Source organism: Trachemys scripta, chromosome 8, assembly GCF_013100865.1.
Source record: "Trachemys scripta elegans isolate TJP31775 chromosome 8, CAS_Tse_1.0, whole genome shotgun sequence".
Lineage (NCBI taxonomy): Eukaryota > Metazoa > Chordata > Testudines > Emydidae > Trachemys > Trachemys scripta.
In genome coordinates this window covers 18,168,029-18,184,984 of record NC_048305.1, presented here as the reverse complement: position 1 = coordinate 18,184,984, position 16,956 = coordinate 18,168,029, and the positions used below count along the sequence as shown (strand labels likewise).

Genomic DNA, 16,956 nt, shown 5'->3' with positions numbered 1-16,956 from the left:
CCAGTAAGAGAGGCTCAGCATCCTCACTTCCCCATGATGTTAACAGGAGTTGAGAGCATTCAGTACCTCACAGGGGATGCCCGCACCGTGCAGAATCAGGCCCACAATGCATCCCATCTCCAGAGTACTTTATAAGCTGAAGCTAATGGCAATTCATCTGAACTGCTGCAATTGAGCTCTTGCTCAGAGCTCACTTTCACTAGCAAAGAGTGAGAAAGTTTGCTTTTTACAAAAGGCTAAAAATGATGCAAACTATTAAAAAAGACCCTGAACCCCAAGTGGTCATTTCACAGGGCTGAAAACATCTCCAATAATAACACAAATCAGAGCATGAGTTCTGCTGCTGCCTTTAAACTGAACAGGCTGAGGAATCACTCCAGACAGACCTTTAACATTACCCCAAGGGCAATTCTTTTCCAGCTACAGAACTTACTCTCTGAGCAAACAAGAACACATCAGAAGGATGCTTTGCTCTTACTACAGTAAAAGGCTGCAGTGAAGACAGGTACTTCACGTCTACTAATAAACTCAAAACACAGCCTGTACGACAGTATGTTGTGATAATGGCCATAAAACAGGATCCCATTGTGGCACCTTCGCATTATAGCAAAGCCATCAGCAGCAACTGTTAGAGGTCAGTTGCCATATCCATTATGAGTCCTTGTTGTACTGGAGTTCATAGCTTTTTCATTTGCATCTTGGCAGTACTTCAACACAGGACCTATCCAGAGGGACACAGGTCTTGCTTTCAGTTAAACTGGCTTCAGAGAAGATGTTTGGGGTAAAAATGGGAGACTTGGCTGTAATTTATTTAAAATAAGCCATCCTCTGCGACGATAATCCTTCTGCACTTTTTGACGTTTCCCTTTTTAAATTTGCCAAGCATTGCTTAACGGTGAAAACCAGCCACTGGTCTTTCCCTAGAGCTAGTGCTATGTTAATACTTTAGGTTAGCATTAGACTTCATGATCGAATCATTCGCCGTTCATTAACAGAATGGCAAAGGCTCGAATGACCAGCGCGCCCTATGCCTTGTTAAGAGTAGCACTGGTCATCAGCACGTTTATAGGGATGGGAAGCCCTCACTTAGATGGGGGGGGGAAGGGTTGACATCAAAGCACCTGCAGACTCATTGTCGTGTCTCCTTTGTTTTCTTTAAGACCAGCTATTTTATCCGCAGCCATTAAAAGAAAAAGAAAAGGCACAGCTATTTAACAATTGCCTCAAGGGGTTTAATCTCACCGTGCAAGTAGCACATCCTTTACAATGGAGCAAGAGCCCCGTAGGATTAAGAACAGGTTTAGAGATGTCTATGAATAATAATAGTCACAGTTACACTAGCTAGAACAGTCATTCATCCACCAGAACATAAGCCAACCACTGTGCATGGGGGTAGAAGAAAACTTTCCCAGGGGTACATTATCATCTAATTACTAATTAGGGGTTTTTTACATGTTCCTCTGAAGCATCCGGTACTGGACACTACCACAGCAGGGATACAGGACTACATGAACCATTGACTACCCTAAGTTCCTTCCCCAAAGAAATCACACAGTATTCTGAGCCCCCTTGCAAACACTTCCTCACAGAGAAGAAAGTTCAGAAGGGAGCAGACTTTACTTTGAATCACCTTTGCGTCTGATCCTGAGCCGTTGTTCCTTTAGCATTCTTCCTTTGCAGCTTCCACACTTTGAGACATCTGCCCTATTCCAGAAAGTGACTAAGTTATTGCCTGCAAAATGTAAACATTCAAAGCACTAGCCAACTATTACAGTCGCCCCCCCCCAGCTAGAGGACTTAAAATCATGCTGAAAGCAGATCAGTAAGGGGATGGTGCAGTTACTGGTGGGAGATCTTAGGGAGTCAAACAAAAGAAACCACCTACCTTGCGAGAGGGGAGAAAGCAGCAAAGAGACTGAAATAGGAGCCAGGAGTAGGGCAGCAACAACCTGAAGCTGCAGCTCGGGAAAAATAGCAGCTGTGGGCACTGCACTGCTGTGCAGTTTGGACGGATGGGGGGAAGAGAGGGAGCCAAGTTTCCTTTCTGGGGAGTCTTGGTTTGAGGCAAGTGGACTTGGGATCAGAGAGGAAGAGCCAAGCCTATTGCAGGGAAGTTTCCCTTTGCAGATTGCAGGAGGAGTCTGCAGCAGTCACAAGAGGTGAAATACACCAGAGAGCAGGAGAGAGACATGCAAATGCATGCACACACTGACACAAGGGAGAGAGTAAGGTAGGAGGGGGGAGAGTGGAATAAGTGGGGAGTGTTATTAGTGAGGTAAGGCAAAGTGATAGCTCTAGGATGTGGCAACCCTCTGCAACTGTAGTTAATGCTGATCAGATTGGCACCAGTTCTCCAACTGCAGAAGCACTGAAGGCACATTGTGTCGCTTAAACACTTAACAGATCAGCACTTTTCAGAGATCCCGTAATAAGACATTTCACAGGTCAAGGGCAAAGACAATCTTTTCCGATCACTCTGCTACTTCTAGGCAGGATCCCCCCACCCCTAACTTGTGATGGAAACAGGACTGTCTTTGTCTGGAACTGTGCTTTAGAAAATTATTTTTTAGAAATATAAGTGAGGTTATACATTCTGGTACGGATTTAAAATCACAGGGGGGGAGGGATGGTCAGGATCAGTGACCTAGGCTGAATTCCCTGCCCCATGCACCCTTTGCAAAACAGGCAATTGCCCCTGCTTTCCTCTCTGCAGAAAGGGCTCAATCCTGCAAGGTGCTGAGCATCATGGGTTCAACCCAGCAAAGCTCTTAAATACATGCTTAACTTCAAGGAAGTGGGTAATCCCCATTGCCTTCAATGGGATGATTTATAAATTTAGAGCTAAGCAGATGCTTAACTGCTTTGCTGGATCAGGGCCAAAGTGTTCAGCACCATGCAGGATCAAGCCCAATTTACCCATCTTCTTCCTAACTGTCCAGCTAAATCCCTATGTTAAAGATTCCAGTCAAGAAGCAGACACACCATGGCACTTCCAATACTAATGAATACAAATAATAAATTGTTGCACTAATAATATAGTGCTTTCACCTCACAGAAGAAGTGCTGAGTTGCCCTCCTATCCATGTGTCTTTGAAGCAAGCTGAGAATGCCTGGCTGCTATGGCCCTCATCATCCTAGTATCTGAGCACCTCACAACCTTTAACATGTTTTCCTCACAACACCCCCATGAGGTAGGGCAGTGCTATTATCCCCAGCTTACAGATAGGAACAGCGGCACAGAAAGGCAAAGTGGCTTGCCCAAGGTCACACAGATGTCTCTGGCAGAGCAGGGAATTGAACCCAGGTTTCTGGCTAATGCCCTAGCCACTGGCTTATCCTTCCTCTCAGGGGTCAGACTGCATGTGCTGGTACAGTCTCAAACCCAACCCAATCCAAGCAAGCTCCGCCCACTACTGAAGCCAAAATGAGATCCCACTCACGGCACATTGTGCAGATTTTTTCACAACTGGAAGCATCGTGCCTCCCCACTTTACACAACTGTGCAATGGGGGGAAAGGGAGTAAGAGACGGCACGTGGGCAGGCCAAAACTGTAGCCCCCTGCACTCCTGCTACCACTTTGTCCCTTCTCCACCCACCAGGGGCAGCTCACCACCCACAGGGCAGGGAGAAAGGAACAGAAGGTGGAACTGTGACTCTACTCCCCTGCAAATTCTCACCCTAACTGTTGGTTTAGGCAGTTTGCAGAGATTCTTGAGGGCAAGCTGCACTTGCTTTCAGCTTAAAACCCCAGATATACCTTTCACAGGCTAGAAATTCCTCTAGCCAGGGTTCAACCCTTCTCCCCCAGTTCAATCCTTGTTTCTCGGGTGTTTCCAAGTGTCTCCTTTGGCTGGGGAGTCAGTGAAGAACCACAATGATGTCACTCCCCTGCCTTAAATAGCTTTTGCATATGGCGGGAACCCTTTGTTTCCAACTTTTTAGTGGAAGTGGAAAAACATTGGTATTCTATGATGGAGTCCAGTACCAGGTGACTTGGTCATATGTCTCTGTAGGGCCATAGCAGCCATGAGTCAGAAGCTGTTTGTAGCATCCTTAGGAAGGCTCCCTGGTGGGATATTAGCGTCTTCTAAGACCTATTGTTCTCCCTAATGGCCCTTCCCAGCCAGCCATCTAGGGGCATTCCCCAGGTATAAACACATTTGTAATAGATGCATAGACAATATTCCTAACTTCAGATACCAAAATGATACATGCACACAAATAGGACAATTATATTCAGTGAATCATAACCTTTTCAATGATATCTTACATAAAATACATCATAGTTATGCCATAATCATATCATAATAATATTACTATGAAGAATATGGGGCATAAGGCCACACCGGGATGGAGTCTTGTTTGTACTCGTAAATCAAAAATAAATAAATATTGATCCAGGTTTGTTCACTGCAGCTCTCGTGGTCCAGTAAAAAACATCAACCAACTATTAAAACAAGGCCACTGGCCAGGCCTGCAGTCAGAAGCCAGGACACCAGAAACGGCAGCTCTCCTGATATATTTCCACAATCCCATGCAACCTCTCCCAGCCCAGCCTATGTGGGCAGCAGGCACATGTACCAGGCACAGCTCTGTTCAGTAGGGAATGGGACTGTCATGGGCAGGCTGGCCCTTTGAGGCAAGCTGGGTTCGGCCTTGCCCATGACCTAGCAACTAACCCTCAGCCTCTCTCATAAGCTGATAACTAAGAGCTAATTAGTGGCCCCAGCTGCGTGTAATGGGGCTTAATTAGAAACTGACCCCAATTAGTCATGCTCCCCACCCAGGGTGTGATTGATTAACTCCTGGCCGGAAAAGAGGTGGAGCTAGACTTTAAATAGAGCTGAGAAGCAAGCAGAGAGGAGGAGACCCTGAAGGGAGGAAAAAGTGGAGTGCCCCTCTGGAAAGAGACAGGGAGCAGAGTAGGTTCCTGTGTGAGGAGCCGGGACCTATGAGGAGAAGAAAAGCCCTGATGGGCCAGAAGAGCTGGCAGTTATGAGAAGCACTGCAGCAGGGTATCCATCAGCAAAACTGTCAGAATCCCTGGGGAAGGGAGGCTGCAGAGGAATCCAGCCGGAGAAGGAACAGAGAATACTGGAGGAGTCTGAGGGGCAGAAGAACTACTAGCTTGGAGTATTTAATTTGGGACTTGGCCGCGGAGCTGGACCTTTATCTGGAAGGGGACTGAACAGTGCATGACTTGGCCAGAGGGCTGAGCCCCAGCAGACCCGGGAAGGGAGTCCAGAGAAGGGACCGGCAGAGCCGGTGGCTGTCAGAGAGAATACTGGAGGCCAAGTCCCCTGCAATGCTGTGTCTGGGCACACAGGGGCGCCCCAGAGAGAAGGATGCCTGTCTACAGGGATACACCAGACTCATCCCAAAGGCTCCAAAGTAGAGGTAGAGTAAAATTTTGAAAACTGCCTATGGGTATGTCTCCGCTGCAGCTGGGAGTGAGCCGCCCAGCCCAGACAGACACACACTAGTGGGGCTTGAGCCAGCATGCTAAAATTACCTGTGTAGATGTTGCAGCCCAGGCTCTCCAGGAGGCCAGGTGGGCTTGAGAGCCAGAGCGGCAGCCTGAGCGGCCATGTCTCAACCACTATTTTCAGCATGCTAGCGTGAGCCCTGACCGCCCAAGTCTGTCTACCTGGGCTGGGAGGCGTGTTCCTGCTGCAGTGTAGACATACCCTAAGGGACTTAGGAGCCAAAACGTCCACATCACTATTGAAATTTGGGACTTAGGCACCTGAGTCATTAGGTGCTCTTGGAAATCTTTCCCCTTGACTGAAACTGAGGGTCTCCTATTGCACAAAAACGTTCATGAAAAATGTATTCTTATTTCTTATTGGAAAAAAAAATTCAAGTTTCTTTGAGTGGCTTTACCCCAAAGGAGTTAACTCGATGTGCTAGACAGATCCCCTCTGGAGGGACTCATCAGTGGGAACAGAACACAGGACTTTCTGCACCAAAAGACTAGCCCCAGCACAGCAGAGATCAAGCAGTTACTTAACTCGCTGTTACCATCAAGCACCCTCTGTTGATAGTGTGTCAGGGGTGTGGTGGGTGGGTTTAGGGCATGGACAGGCCAGGGTAGTGATCTGTATTCTCCATTATCCTCAGTGATCCTCCTATCCTACCACACTTCCCCTGCCACACATTTTCCCAGCTTGGCTATTTGGCCAGGCCATGGAGATAGGCTCTGGTCTTTCATGTGTAGCAGATAACACTCAGAACTGGCCCCTAATCCTGTCACAGCCTGGGCTCTGGTAAACGAGCTGCTGATGGTAGGTGTTTTATAATGGCACTGCTACCCATACTGCCTGAGCCACAGTCCTGGCCCTGCCCAAACTCCCACTGACCTCAACATACAAACCAAACGGTACTTGGACAACGTGCCCAAAAAGTGGTAAGAAAATGCAGGCAGAAACAACAACATCTGACCCACAGTAGCATCTACAGGCCCATCATGCTTGGCATGTGTCAACAATAGTAAAATAAATAAATAAATAAGTGGAGATATCCTATCTCCTAGAACTGGAAGGGACCTTGAAAGGTCATTGAGTCCAGCCCCCTGCCTTCACTAGCAGGACCAAGTACTGATTTTGCCCCAGATCCCTAAGTGGCCCCCTCAAGGAGGGAACTCACAACACTGGGTTTAGCAGGCCAATGCTCAAACCACTGAGCTATCCCTCCACCTTTCCCTGCCCCAAAGAGCTTACTGCCTCTATAGACAAAGCAAAGACACCAAGAGGTTAAGTGACTTGCTAAAGGCCCCGCAGCAGGTCAGTGGCAGAGCTGGGAATGGAGCCCAGGTCCCCAGAGCAGCAATGCCCATAGCCATTAGACCACGTTGCCTCTATTTAAAACTCCCTACAAAGAGGAAGCAATACTGTAAGGAAGGGAACAGTACTAATGAGAGCACCGACCACTAAACAGAAAATATAAATTTGCTTTTAGGTTCTTACCTTATTTCAAAAAATTCAAAGGCAGAAGGAGCAATGTTGAAGCCTTTCTGGAGATCTCTGGTGCCCCCTAGTGGAAACAAGGCAGTGATGCCAATGAAATAAATTTCAGAAAACTTTATTTTTAAAATAGTCTCTATGTGTTACTCCTGTATTTTGATTAGTTATTTAAAAACCAGATCAACACTGTATGCCACATGATCTCCTTCCTTCTCCATGGAGGAAATGCTGGACACAAGGAGCAGAGTCCAGAGGGAAGAGAGCAAAAACAAGGTCTTGATCCCAGTGGTCATTAAAGATCCCATGACTCTTCTGCAACAGGTAGGTAGGGGTATTAACTTCAGTGTCTTGCTCAAATCAGGCAACTATCCCATGTCAAACCATCTCTGCAGATTCAGTGGGATACAGTATCCATCACCTCCTGCCCTAATTGCTTGCGTAAGGGTTGATCCATGCTGTTAAACAGCTGGCATGTTTCAGCTGCAATGTATCCTGCAGGCCCTGTGTAGGGGCTGAACATTCAGGATCATGCTGGTGCAGTAGGCAGTGGTTCTCAAAAACTAGGGCCACCACTTGTTCAGGGAAAGCCCCGGCGGGCCGGGCCAGTTTGTTTACCTGCTGCGTCCACAGGTTCGGTCAATCACGGCTCCCACTGGCCGCGGTTCACCGCTCCAGACCAATGGGGGCTGCAGGAAGGGCAGCCAGCATGTCCCTCCGCCTGTGCCACTTCCTGCAGCCCCCATTGGCCTGGAGTGGCGAACCGCGGCCAGCGATGGGATGTTAGATGGGGTGGAATCTGAGTTACTACAGAGAATTCTTTCCTGGGTGTCTGGCTGGTGAGTTTTGCCCACATGCTCAGGGTTTAGCTGATCGCCATATTTGGGGTCAGGAAGGAATTTTCCTCCAGGGCAGATTGGCAGAGGCCCTGGGGGGTTTTCGCCTTCCTCTGCAGCATGGGACACTGGTCACTTGCTGGAGGATTCTCTGCACCTTGAAGTCTTTAAACTACGATTTGAGGACTTCAGTAGCTCAGACATAGGTTAGGGGTTTGTTACAGGAGTGCGTGGGTGAGATTCTGTGGCCTGCGTTGTTCAGGTCGTCAGACTAGACGATCATAATGGTCCCTTCTGACCTTAAAGTCTATGATTTGCAGGACTGGGTCCAAAATTAAGGTGCTGTCCTATTAAAATCTTGATGTTTTAAAAAATTTCAAATGCTGTAAAACAAAATGATCCTGGAATTCCAGGTCCTGCAAAACTTAACCCATTTAGCACAATGGTTGGGTCATGGATGTTTAATGTGATATTTCTTCCAAATATCTGTTTTTTTTCTTTTAAGTGTATTGCTGAAAACCTGCAAACCCTTCCTACTGCCCTAAAGGCCTGACTTTTCAGACATGCTCAGCACTTTCAACTTCCAATGAAGTTGGAGTTTTGAATGCTCCCCACCTCTGACATGAAGAGCATAGAGATAGATTTACCTAACCAATTTTAAGAATGTTAACCTGTGTCTAGATGAGTCCTTCATTTAGCCCCTCTTAATGCTCCTCCCTGAGCAGCAAAGGCAGAGGTGCCAACTTCCTGAGGGGTGCTCGACACCCCCTGCTCCGCCTCAGGCCCCACCCCCACTTCACCCCTTCCCCCAAGATTCCACTTCCACCCCTTCCTGCCCACCCCTGCCCCTCCCGCCACCTCTTCCTGCCCCAGCTCTTCTCCCTTCCCCCCAGCGCCTCTGGCACACCACTGAACAGCTGATTGTGGTGGGCGGGAGGGCTGTGGGGGAGGGGGAGGAGCTGATCCTTGGGGCTGCCAGTGGGTGCTGAGCACCCACTATTTTTTTCTCACAGAGTCGGCACCTATGAACAAAGGTCCTATCCAGGGCCGGCTCCAGGCACCAGCTTGCCACTCGGGAGAGGGGAGGCACGTCCAGCTATTCGGCAGCAATTCGGCCGACGGTCCCTCACTCCGCCTCGGAGCAAATGACCTCCCGCCGAATTGCCGCCGCAGATCGCGATCGCGGCTTTTTTTTTTTGTCTGCTTGGGGCGGCCAAAACCCTGGAGCCGGCCCTGGTCCTATCCCTATGTTGCTTTTGTTATTCTTCCACTCCTGGAGATCTCATCCAGTCTCCTTTCAGAAACTGACAATGCTATTCTCTCACTGCCCACAAGGGGTCAATGTTGTCCAAAGCTATACTTGTCACTGGGGCTAACCATGTGCTGCCTGAAGAATAAGACAAGATCCAGGAGTTGATTCTAATGCTCCCTGACTCCCAGCCACACCTCTCCCTCGACACACACCTGGTATCTCAATCAAGTAGTAGTATTGTCACAAAGTGTGGTGACTGATCCCGCCAATGTCTGCTACTTGTGTTTAAACCTACCAGCTGGTGTAACTCCACTGACTCCAATGAAGATATATCCATTTACTCCAGCCCAGCATTTTGAAAAAAAAAAAAATGTTTATCTGCTGCTGAGTGATCTGGGCCATTAGATGCTCATTTGTTAATAAACAATGCAGAAAAAACAATGGGATAATCTATTCTCTCTCTGAAGAACCCTCAAAGTCACAAGACATGAGATTTGTTTAAAAACTGAATCATGAAGGAAGTTTCCTTCTCCGAGGCTACAGGGCTCAGTTTGAAAAGATATAAGGGAGCCATTGTCTTCAGCAGATCATGTGAAATGCTGCCAAAGTCAAAAACAAACACTCCGATCTTTGGTCTGAATAAAGGCCTTTCAAAGCTTTTGACAGTGAGTTTCACTGACCATGGCTGTTTTGAATATAAACAATTTAAAACTATGGTTGGTTGGTTGATTTTTCATTGTGATTATTACAATACATTTATACCAAATTGTTAAAAGGGCCCGATTCTGTGACTGATTCCTACTGAAGCCAATAGGGCTTGGGAGCTGAGGCCATCTTGTGGGATTGAGCTTTGTCAGAAACATAAAAACATAAGAGCGACCATACTGGGTCAGACCAAAGGTCCATCTAGCCCAGTATCCAGTCTTCCGACAGTGGCCAATGCCAGGTGTTTCAGAGGGAATGAACAGAACAGGTAATCATCAAGTGATCCATCCCCCGTCGCCCATTCCCAGCTTCTGGCAAACAGAAGCTAGGGACGCCATCCCTGCCCATTCTGGCTAATAGCCGTTGATGGACCTATCCTCCATGAACTTATCTAGTTCTTTTTTGAACCCTGTTATAGTCTTGGCCTTCACGACAGCCTCTGGTAAAGAGTTCCATAGACTGACTGTGCTGTGTGAAAAAATACTTCATTTGTTTCAAACCTGCTGCCTATTATTTCAGAAAAAAAACACTGAGCTTTGAAACCCTGGCTCCAGTGAACTCACTGCAAGTTTTGCTTGCCTCTGACAACAAAAGGGCCAAGATTTCCAAAATGAGACCAAAAATGTCTCATTTTCCAGGTTGCCAGTCTGCTGTGTTCACAGACTTGATCCAGGGCCCAGTCTTGCAGATCCTACTCACGTAAATAAAGCTCTGCACAAATGAAATCCTGTATTAACATTTATGAGGAAACCAGAGGCTCAGGGGACAAGACGACTTTTACACTTCTAGCCTCTAGGAAAACTGCCATTTTCCTACTTTCCTTTCACCATTTATACAGTTCAATCTGTACCCTTTGAAAAACTATGCAGATTTCTTTTCTGGGTCTTTAAATAGAGAATGAAAGACTAGAAAAGAGGCACTTAAGCATTCCCACTGACATGAAAAAGACAATGCTTTAGTGCTGAACCAACTCCTGCTGATTGCAGCATGGATCTTAGGCCTCTAGTTAGACAGTACTCTGCACAATTCTAATTTTACACATAAATTTCCCCTTTAAGATAAGAAAGCTGCACTTTCAAAGTGAATAATCATCCGAATGCTCTTCCTCGGAACAGCATGGGGCAGACTCCCATGCTGGCCCGTATTTCTGATTGGACTTTTATTTTTAAAGATTCATTTGCCATAAAGTTTTATACATCTCACCCTCCATTACAGTTTAGGAATTTTCCTTTTGATTTCACTCAGGATATTCCATTGTTCAGTGTCCTCAATGCACGCAAATGTAACATCTCTACTGTCCAGGAATTCTAGCAGAAAACTCTTCACTTGTTTTTGGAAGCCTTTGCAGAAAGAGGCAATGGTAGATGCTCCCCTACTCTTCTTCTTCCAAACTTGACTCTTTATGCATTATACATGCAAGGTGTTCTCAGAAGTGTATTTATAGATGCTATCAAAGTAGCGCTAATGGGCTGAGTGACATTTTTTCAGTGCTATGGATACCAATGAGCTGATAATACAGATTTAGGCTTGTTTGGACTTTTCAGTTAATTAATGTTTGAGAGGTGGAAACTGCAGATGTCCAGTAGCTTTATTTTACACGATGCACAGCCATATTAACTTGGTCATGCTCTGTGGTTCAGATCAGCAAAATATTAAATAGGTAATTATAGAACAGAACACCGAGATCCCTTAGGAAAATGTCCTTATGTAAACATGAGGTTTTGTCCTCAGTATCACCTTGTTTCTATGATAAAGGTCAGCATATCCTTGAATCTGACAGTTTGCGCTCACTTTCCTACTGTTATATTAATCAATTTCAGCCTCTCTGCTGCTTTGGCTCTTGATGGTTTTGTCAGTCTGTTTCTGTTACTTTCTGTTACTTATGCAGAGTGGGACTGATTCTCCTCTCATGTTGCTGGTAGTCAGAAGTAACTCCGCTAATATCACCAGAGTTACAGCTGCATAAAATTGGTGTGGGAGGGAAAGTGGCACCAGTGTATTTAAAACAGTCTTGAAGCCCTTAGTCAGGAAAAAACTTCCACTCATATCAATGAGTTCTTCCTGATTAAGGGACTTCAGCTTTCGACCCATACCGCATAAATAATACAAGGGCTCAAATTCTGCCCAGAACCATGTTCATCATTGAGTTAAAGGTCTGTAACTGACAGCAGAATTTGGTTCACAAATACTAAGTACTGTGCCATTGACCAAGTGTGTTTAATGCTGAGGACCAGGTCCTTAGCTGTGTAAACTGGAGAAATGAAGCACCAAGACACACAGAGAAGAATTCAGTGGAGTTACATCACCTGCTCTGAATCTGGCCTTATAGTATTTAATAATATGATGCAAAAGGCTGAATGTATTAGAGTCCATTAACCCTTCTTGCAGCTTTAAAAACCCCAGACAGCTGCAAAATCACCTAGCAAGCAAAACCATGTTTTCTATGTGAGAGTTTATTGAACTGCTTAAAGAAGAAATAACACAGATGAAAACTTCTCTGAGTGAAATGCAAGATGATTTAAGGAAATGTATTTGACTAGTCATGTTCTAGGGATGTTCTGCTTTGCTGAAAGTAGTGCTGTGTCATCTGACAGATCCTGCTTATGACAGACTATAGAGTCACTAGAGAGGGTGGGAGCTCAGAGAAAGATTAAAACACTAAAAAAATCAATTAAGACATTCAACAAATTTCAAGTTAAATATTTCCGTATCTGTTATAGTGCTCTAACTCCTGTTTCTCCTACTTCAAACCTCTTCCTCAAAGCCAAATCTTCAATCCACAGAGGATGGGATGAGACTGCCTTCAGAGCTCACAAACACTACACCCTAATTCAAGGGGTTGCTCCTTTCAGACTTGAGGGCCTTTTTGTCCCAGGAAGCCAAGTTGTCCATCTCCACTTTACTTCTTTGCTCTTTCCCATCAGTCTTTTCTACCAGCACTTGTCTTCTCCACCGGGCAGCTTTAAATGTAACAAACACACTCACGACAACTACGAAAACTGAAACTAAAAGGGACGAGGTCAACGTTGTCCACCATTTATACGTGGAATCCAGCGCTCCAGGAACTGGCAAAACAAACAGGGAAAAAGAGCAAAGATGCTAAACCTAGGACATGGTTCCGGACCAATTCTGCACTGGTTTCCCCTACTCCCCTCCAGCCCCACTGGCTATAATGGCATTACTCAGGATCTAAGTCAGCACAGAATACAGCCCCATTGATTGGGCCTGAATTTGTAAATTAGTGGCCCAGATTGTAGGATGATGTGAGGCAGCTTTGTGCCGAACTGCTGATGCACTTGGGTCTTACCTAAAGCTGGCATAGCAGGCCATGCGTGCAAAGATCACCCCAAACTTCTGATGGCATAAGAGCAACATAGCTGGTCCTACACAGCTTCATCTCCATTGTACAAAGTGCGGCCAAGGGTTCCCTATACCTCACTGATTCCAGCTTCTTTGGAATGTTGGCAGTCGGTGTAATATATGCTAGGATGCTGAGCCGGCACACCAAGGTACATCTACAGTGCACGCAGAGGGGTGAATGCAGCTTGAGTAGGTAAGCCTGCACTAGCTTTAATCTAGCTAGCACCGCTCAAAATAGCAGGGAAGGTGTGGTGGCACTGGCACGTACTAGCAACACTAGAACATATCCACGGTTCTCAGTGAGCTTGTCTAGCCTGTGCTACTGCTTCTTTTTAGCCACACTCGCTAGGTTAGTGTTGGTACATCTACACAAGTGTGATCCCACCGCCACCTGCACTGTAGAGATGCCCACAGTCCAGGATCAGGGGTGCATAGAGGCTGGTGTGTCTTGTAAAACACATTGGGTATCCTCTCTATACCAACCCAAGACTCTGGCTGGGTGCAGGCAGTTCCTGCAGAGGGAGAGGAATCCTGCTCAGGGCGTGGAGCAGCAGACAAGCTTTGGAAAGCTGCACCTCAGGCACCCCTCTGGTATGTCACTTTACACGGCGCAGCACGGGGAGGGCTGTTAAAAACAGCAGGGCGCGCTCTCACCTGGGGCTCCCTTGCAGATCCACGAAGCCCGTTCAGAGCAGGCAAAGGAAATGAAGGTTCCAGATACGGGTTCAATCTGCACACACAAATCTTGAACTGCTTTGAAACCCCTGCAAAGCAAAACAAAGCAATGGAGGTCACTTTTACATGAGTCTGCATTTCCAACTCATGAGCGGAAGTCACTTCAAACACACATCTCATCTGTATTCCCATGCAGCTCCTCGGGGAGGGGGGAGGAAAAGCGTAAGAGATGAAGGACGTAGAGTTGGTTGGGGTATTGGGAAGAGGTTCGGGGGGAAGATGGGTGGAGTGTGTTTCCACTGTCACTTTTTAACCCATGGACTAGGCCTAGAGCACTTTTAATAGGCACAATTGGAAAGAAATCTAAATCAATCACTACCCTTAGTTAGTTAATTAAATACATTAGCTATCATGGCCTTGATCATGCCCGCAGGTTCACACTTGTATCAGCTTCATATACCTTTCAAAATTTTACTTTCTGTGCTTGCACAGGAAGGTGCAGAAAATGATTTTTCCAAAATCTTCTGACAATCAGAATCCCCCAAGATTTCAGGGTACAAAGGTCATGTGTGAAAAACAAGACAGCTGTATTAAATCCCCATCATTCACCACTGACTGCACTCAGAATAGCCACCACCATCACCTTGTATAAAAAGACAGGACAGCCCCTCAGTTGGTATAAGTTGACATAGCTCCATATGGCCCCATAACTGTCTGAAATGCTTGAACAGAGACTACGAGATCAGTTTCACTCATTTGTTATCGTACTGTCCTTTCCCAGCCGAATACTGTAACCATCTCAAGACAAATGCATCCAGAGTGGTGTCAATATGAAGGATTTCCTTTTCCAAAAGCAGCTGGCACCTTAGACCATAGCTGCAATTTGCACAGAACTTTCAGTCCACTCTGATCAAAATATTCAACAATGCCTTGTGGAAAAGACACAATAAATCAGGTCAAAAGGCAATTAGTAATCTCACCTCATCATGGGAGATCATTCTGCAGCCGTGTGTTCCTGATGGGATCCTTTATAAGGTATTTGCTCAATCCACAGCAGTAAAACCAAATAACACAGTTGCAGTTTGACACATGGCTTAGTATCTCACAGACCCCGCAGCCACAAAACTAATACTTTGGACCTCAAAATACTGGTTTAGGGAGGTGTGTATTCATGCCAGCTACACTGAAGGGCAGAGTACAGAGCCTGAATTTTGGGACAATCTGCATAAGGACAGCAGAACTGAGCCCTCAAAAAGCAGAGATTTATTTCTCTTTATAGGGTGAATATATTTAAATATCTGAAATATGGCCAAGACCAACTCCCCCATGATCTTATCACCCTTAAATAAAGGAAAGGTGAACAGAATGAGAAATGGGAACTGTTTATTTTACCAACGAGGCGCTGCTCTATCTCCATCAGGCATGATCCAGGAGTTTGACTGGAGTTTATAGCTCAGGCTGCCAAGCCAGCTTTTTCTAGTGATGACTTTAGCTATCCATCTCTGCAAGGAATTAGCAGAAGCAGTGTTGGGACATACATTGTGGCTAAAATACATACACAAATGCAATCGTTAACCATCAAACACAGCCTCATTTCTTTGGATGAATGATATCTAGGTGGACACATTTCCAGCTGAGCATTTGGCCCATTACTCTTGGATTCTCTTTTTAACTGGTCTTGAGAACTAGCTTAACATATTAAGAACCCAATTCTGCTCCTATTGAAATCAAGTAGAGTTTTGCTATAGGTTTAAATGGGAGCAGGTTTAACTCTGTGTAGCTGTTCACCAGTGTTCAAAGCAAACATTAGTTACAAGTACATAATGAAGTATTATACCTGGTATCTATTGTTAAAAGGGTGCTGTCAAGCAGTTGAGGGCCAATTTTGACTTACTTTACAACGGCTCTAGTTGGGTACGAATGTTCTCCAGATCCCAGCACTATCTAACTTCTGTCTATAGTGCCCATCCCCACAGTATCGTTTAACCACTACCAGATAACTGTATGGTGAGGTTTCTAGTGGACTTCATCGTGTCTTCTGCTCTCCCTGACTTGGTTCTATCTCCAGGGACGAACTTTTGCAAAAATCCACCATTCAGTTGTTGAGAAATTGAAGACAAATTAAAAAATAACCACTCCTGATGTAGGACCTACATAGCTAAATCTTGAGATTCTTGTTTAGTTTTTATTCTGTCCCTACTAAGGCTAAACTCCCATTGACATCAAGTGGGACTTTACCTGAATAAGACCTCTAGCTTTAGCTCAGTATTATTATTATTTATATTATGCTAGCATGTCGGAGACCCAGTCATGAAGTAGGACTCCATTGTGCTTAAGCACTGTCCAAACAGAACAAGAAGATGGTCTCTGCCCCAGAAAGCTTACAATTGAAGTACAGTTTGTGATCTGTTATTTCATATCCAGCCAGCTGGCTGATGGATTACAAGATAACAAACCCTATCTCCAGAAATCCTGGCATCACAGAACTATGGATGGGGGTGAAAAAGAAATGGAAGCTGATGTTGGCACACAAATAAATGAGTGAAAGAACAAGGGTTGGCATGTGATTCATAAAATACATAAAAGAAAAACTAATCAGTGTTTTTAAGAAGATAAAAGGGATCCAGTACGTTGAGATTAATATTATTTCAAAGTTTCAGACACAATGGAATGCAAAGCAATACAAATGTAAAGACTAGCAAAAACCTCAACAGCACCTCTTCATTAACTATTAACAATCTGATACTCATATGACTGACCTGTTCTTCTGTGTTGTTTAATTTTATCAGTTGTGCCCCTTGGAACCGACTGCACATGAACTCTGCTTCGCTCTTATTCAGCACCCCATATGGAGGAACATAGTAACAATTTCCATTCCAGTACTTCCAAGAGGCAAAACAGAACTTGCTTGTAAGGCCTTTTTGAAACATGCAGACACACAAATTAAAGGTGTAACACACACTATGCACTATTAGGCAGGAAAAGATATTATATAGTAGTTTGCAACTTAAAGACATATTGCACATGATTTCCTATATAACTGTAGTATGTTATGTGCATGTAGCATACCATAATACAGGACAAAGTCTATTTTAGTAGCCCATTAGTTCTGGTTTGCTTTAGTCACTCTGGGGTTTTATTAGCAGGCCACTAAAAGGTGCCTTTTTG

The 16,956-nt window shown here is 45.4% G+C and overlaps 1 protein-coding gene across 8 annotated transcripts in view; it reads right to left on the bottom strand.

Annotated features, from left to right (window-relative positions):
* Nucleotides 1–16,956, bottom strand: part of STK32A (serine/threonine kinase 32A) — a 137,107-nt gene that overhangs the window by 93,642 nt on the left and 26,509 nt on the right. Inside the window, exons 17-21 of one of the 8 annotated variants that reach the window (XR_004646864.1) lie at nt 16,548–16,705; nt 15,181–15,290; nt 13,768–13,877; nt 6,967–7,033; nt 1,631–1,704 (exon numbers count right to left, since the gene is read on the bottom strand). Coding sequence is in view for 3 of the 8 variants with exons in the window: in XM_034779487.1 (XP_034635378.1) it covers nt 12,580–12,818; nt 13,768–13,877; nt 15,181–15,290; nt 16,548–16,705 (617 nt within the window). In the remaining 5 variants the exon portion in view is untranslated. Of the gene's footprint in view, nt 1–1,630; nt 1,705–1,885; nt 2,282–6,966; nt 7,034–10,948; nt 12,819–13,767; nt 13,878–14,768; nt 14,902–15,180; nt 15,291–16,547; nt 16,706–16,956 lie in introns of those variants that run through there. The other 7 variants (XM_034779480.1, XM_034779481.1, XM_034779487.1 and 4 more) reach the window with 7 other exon arrangements.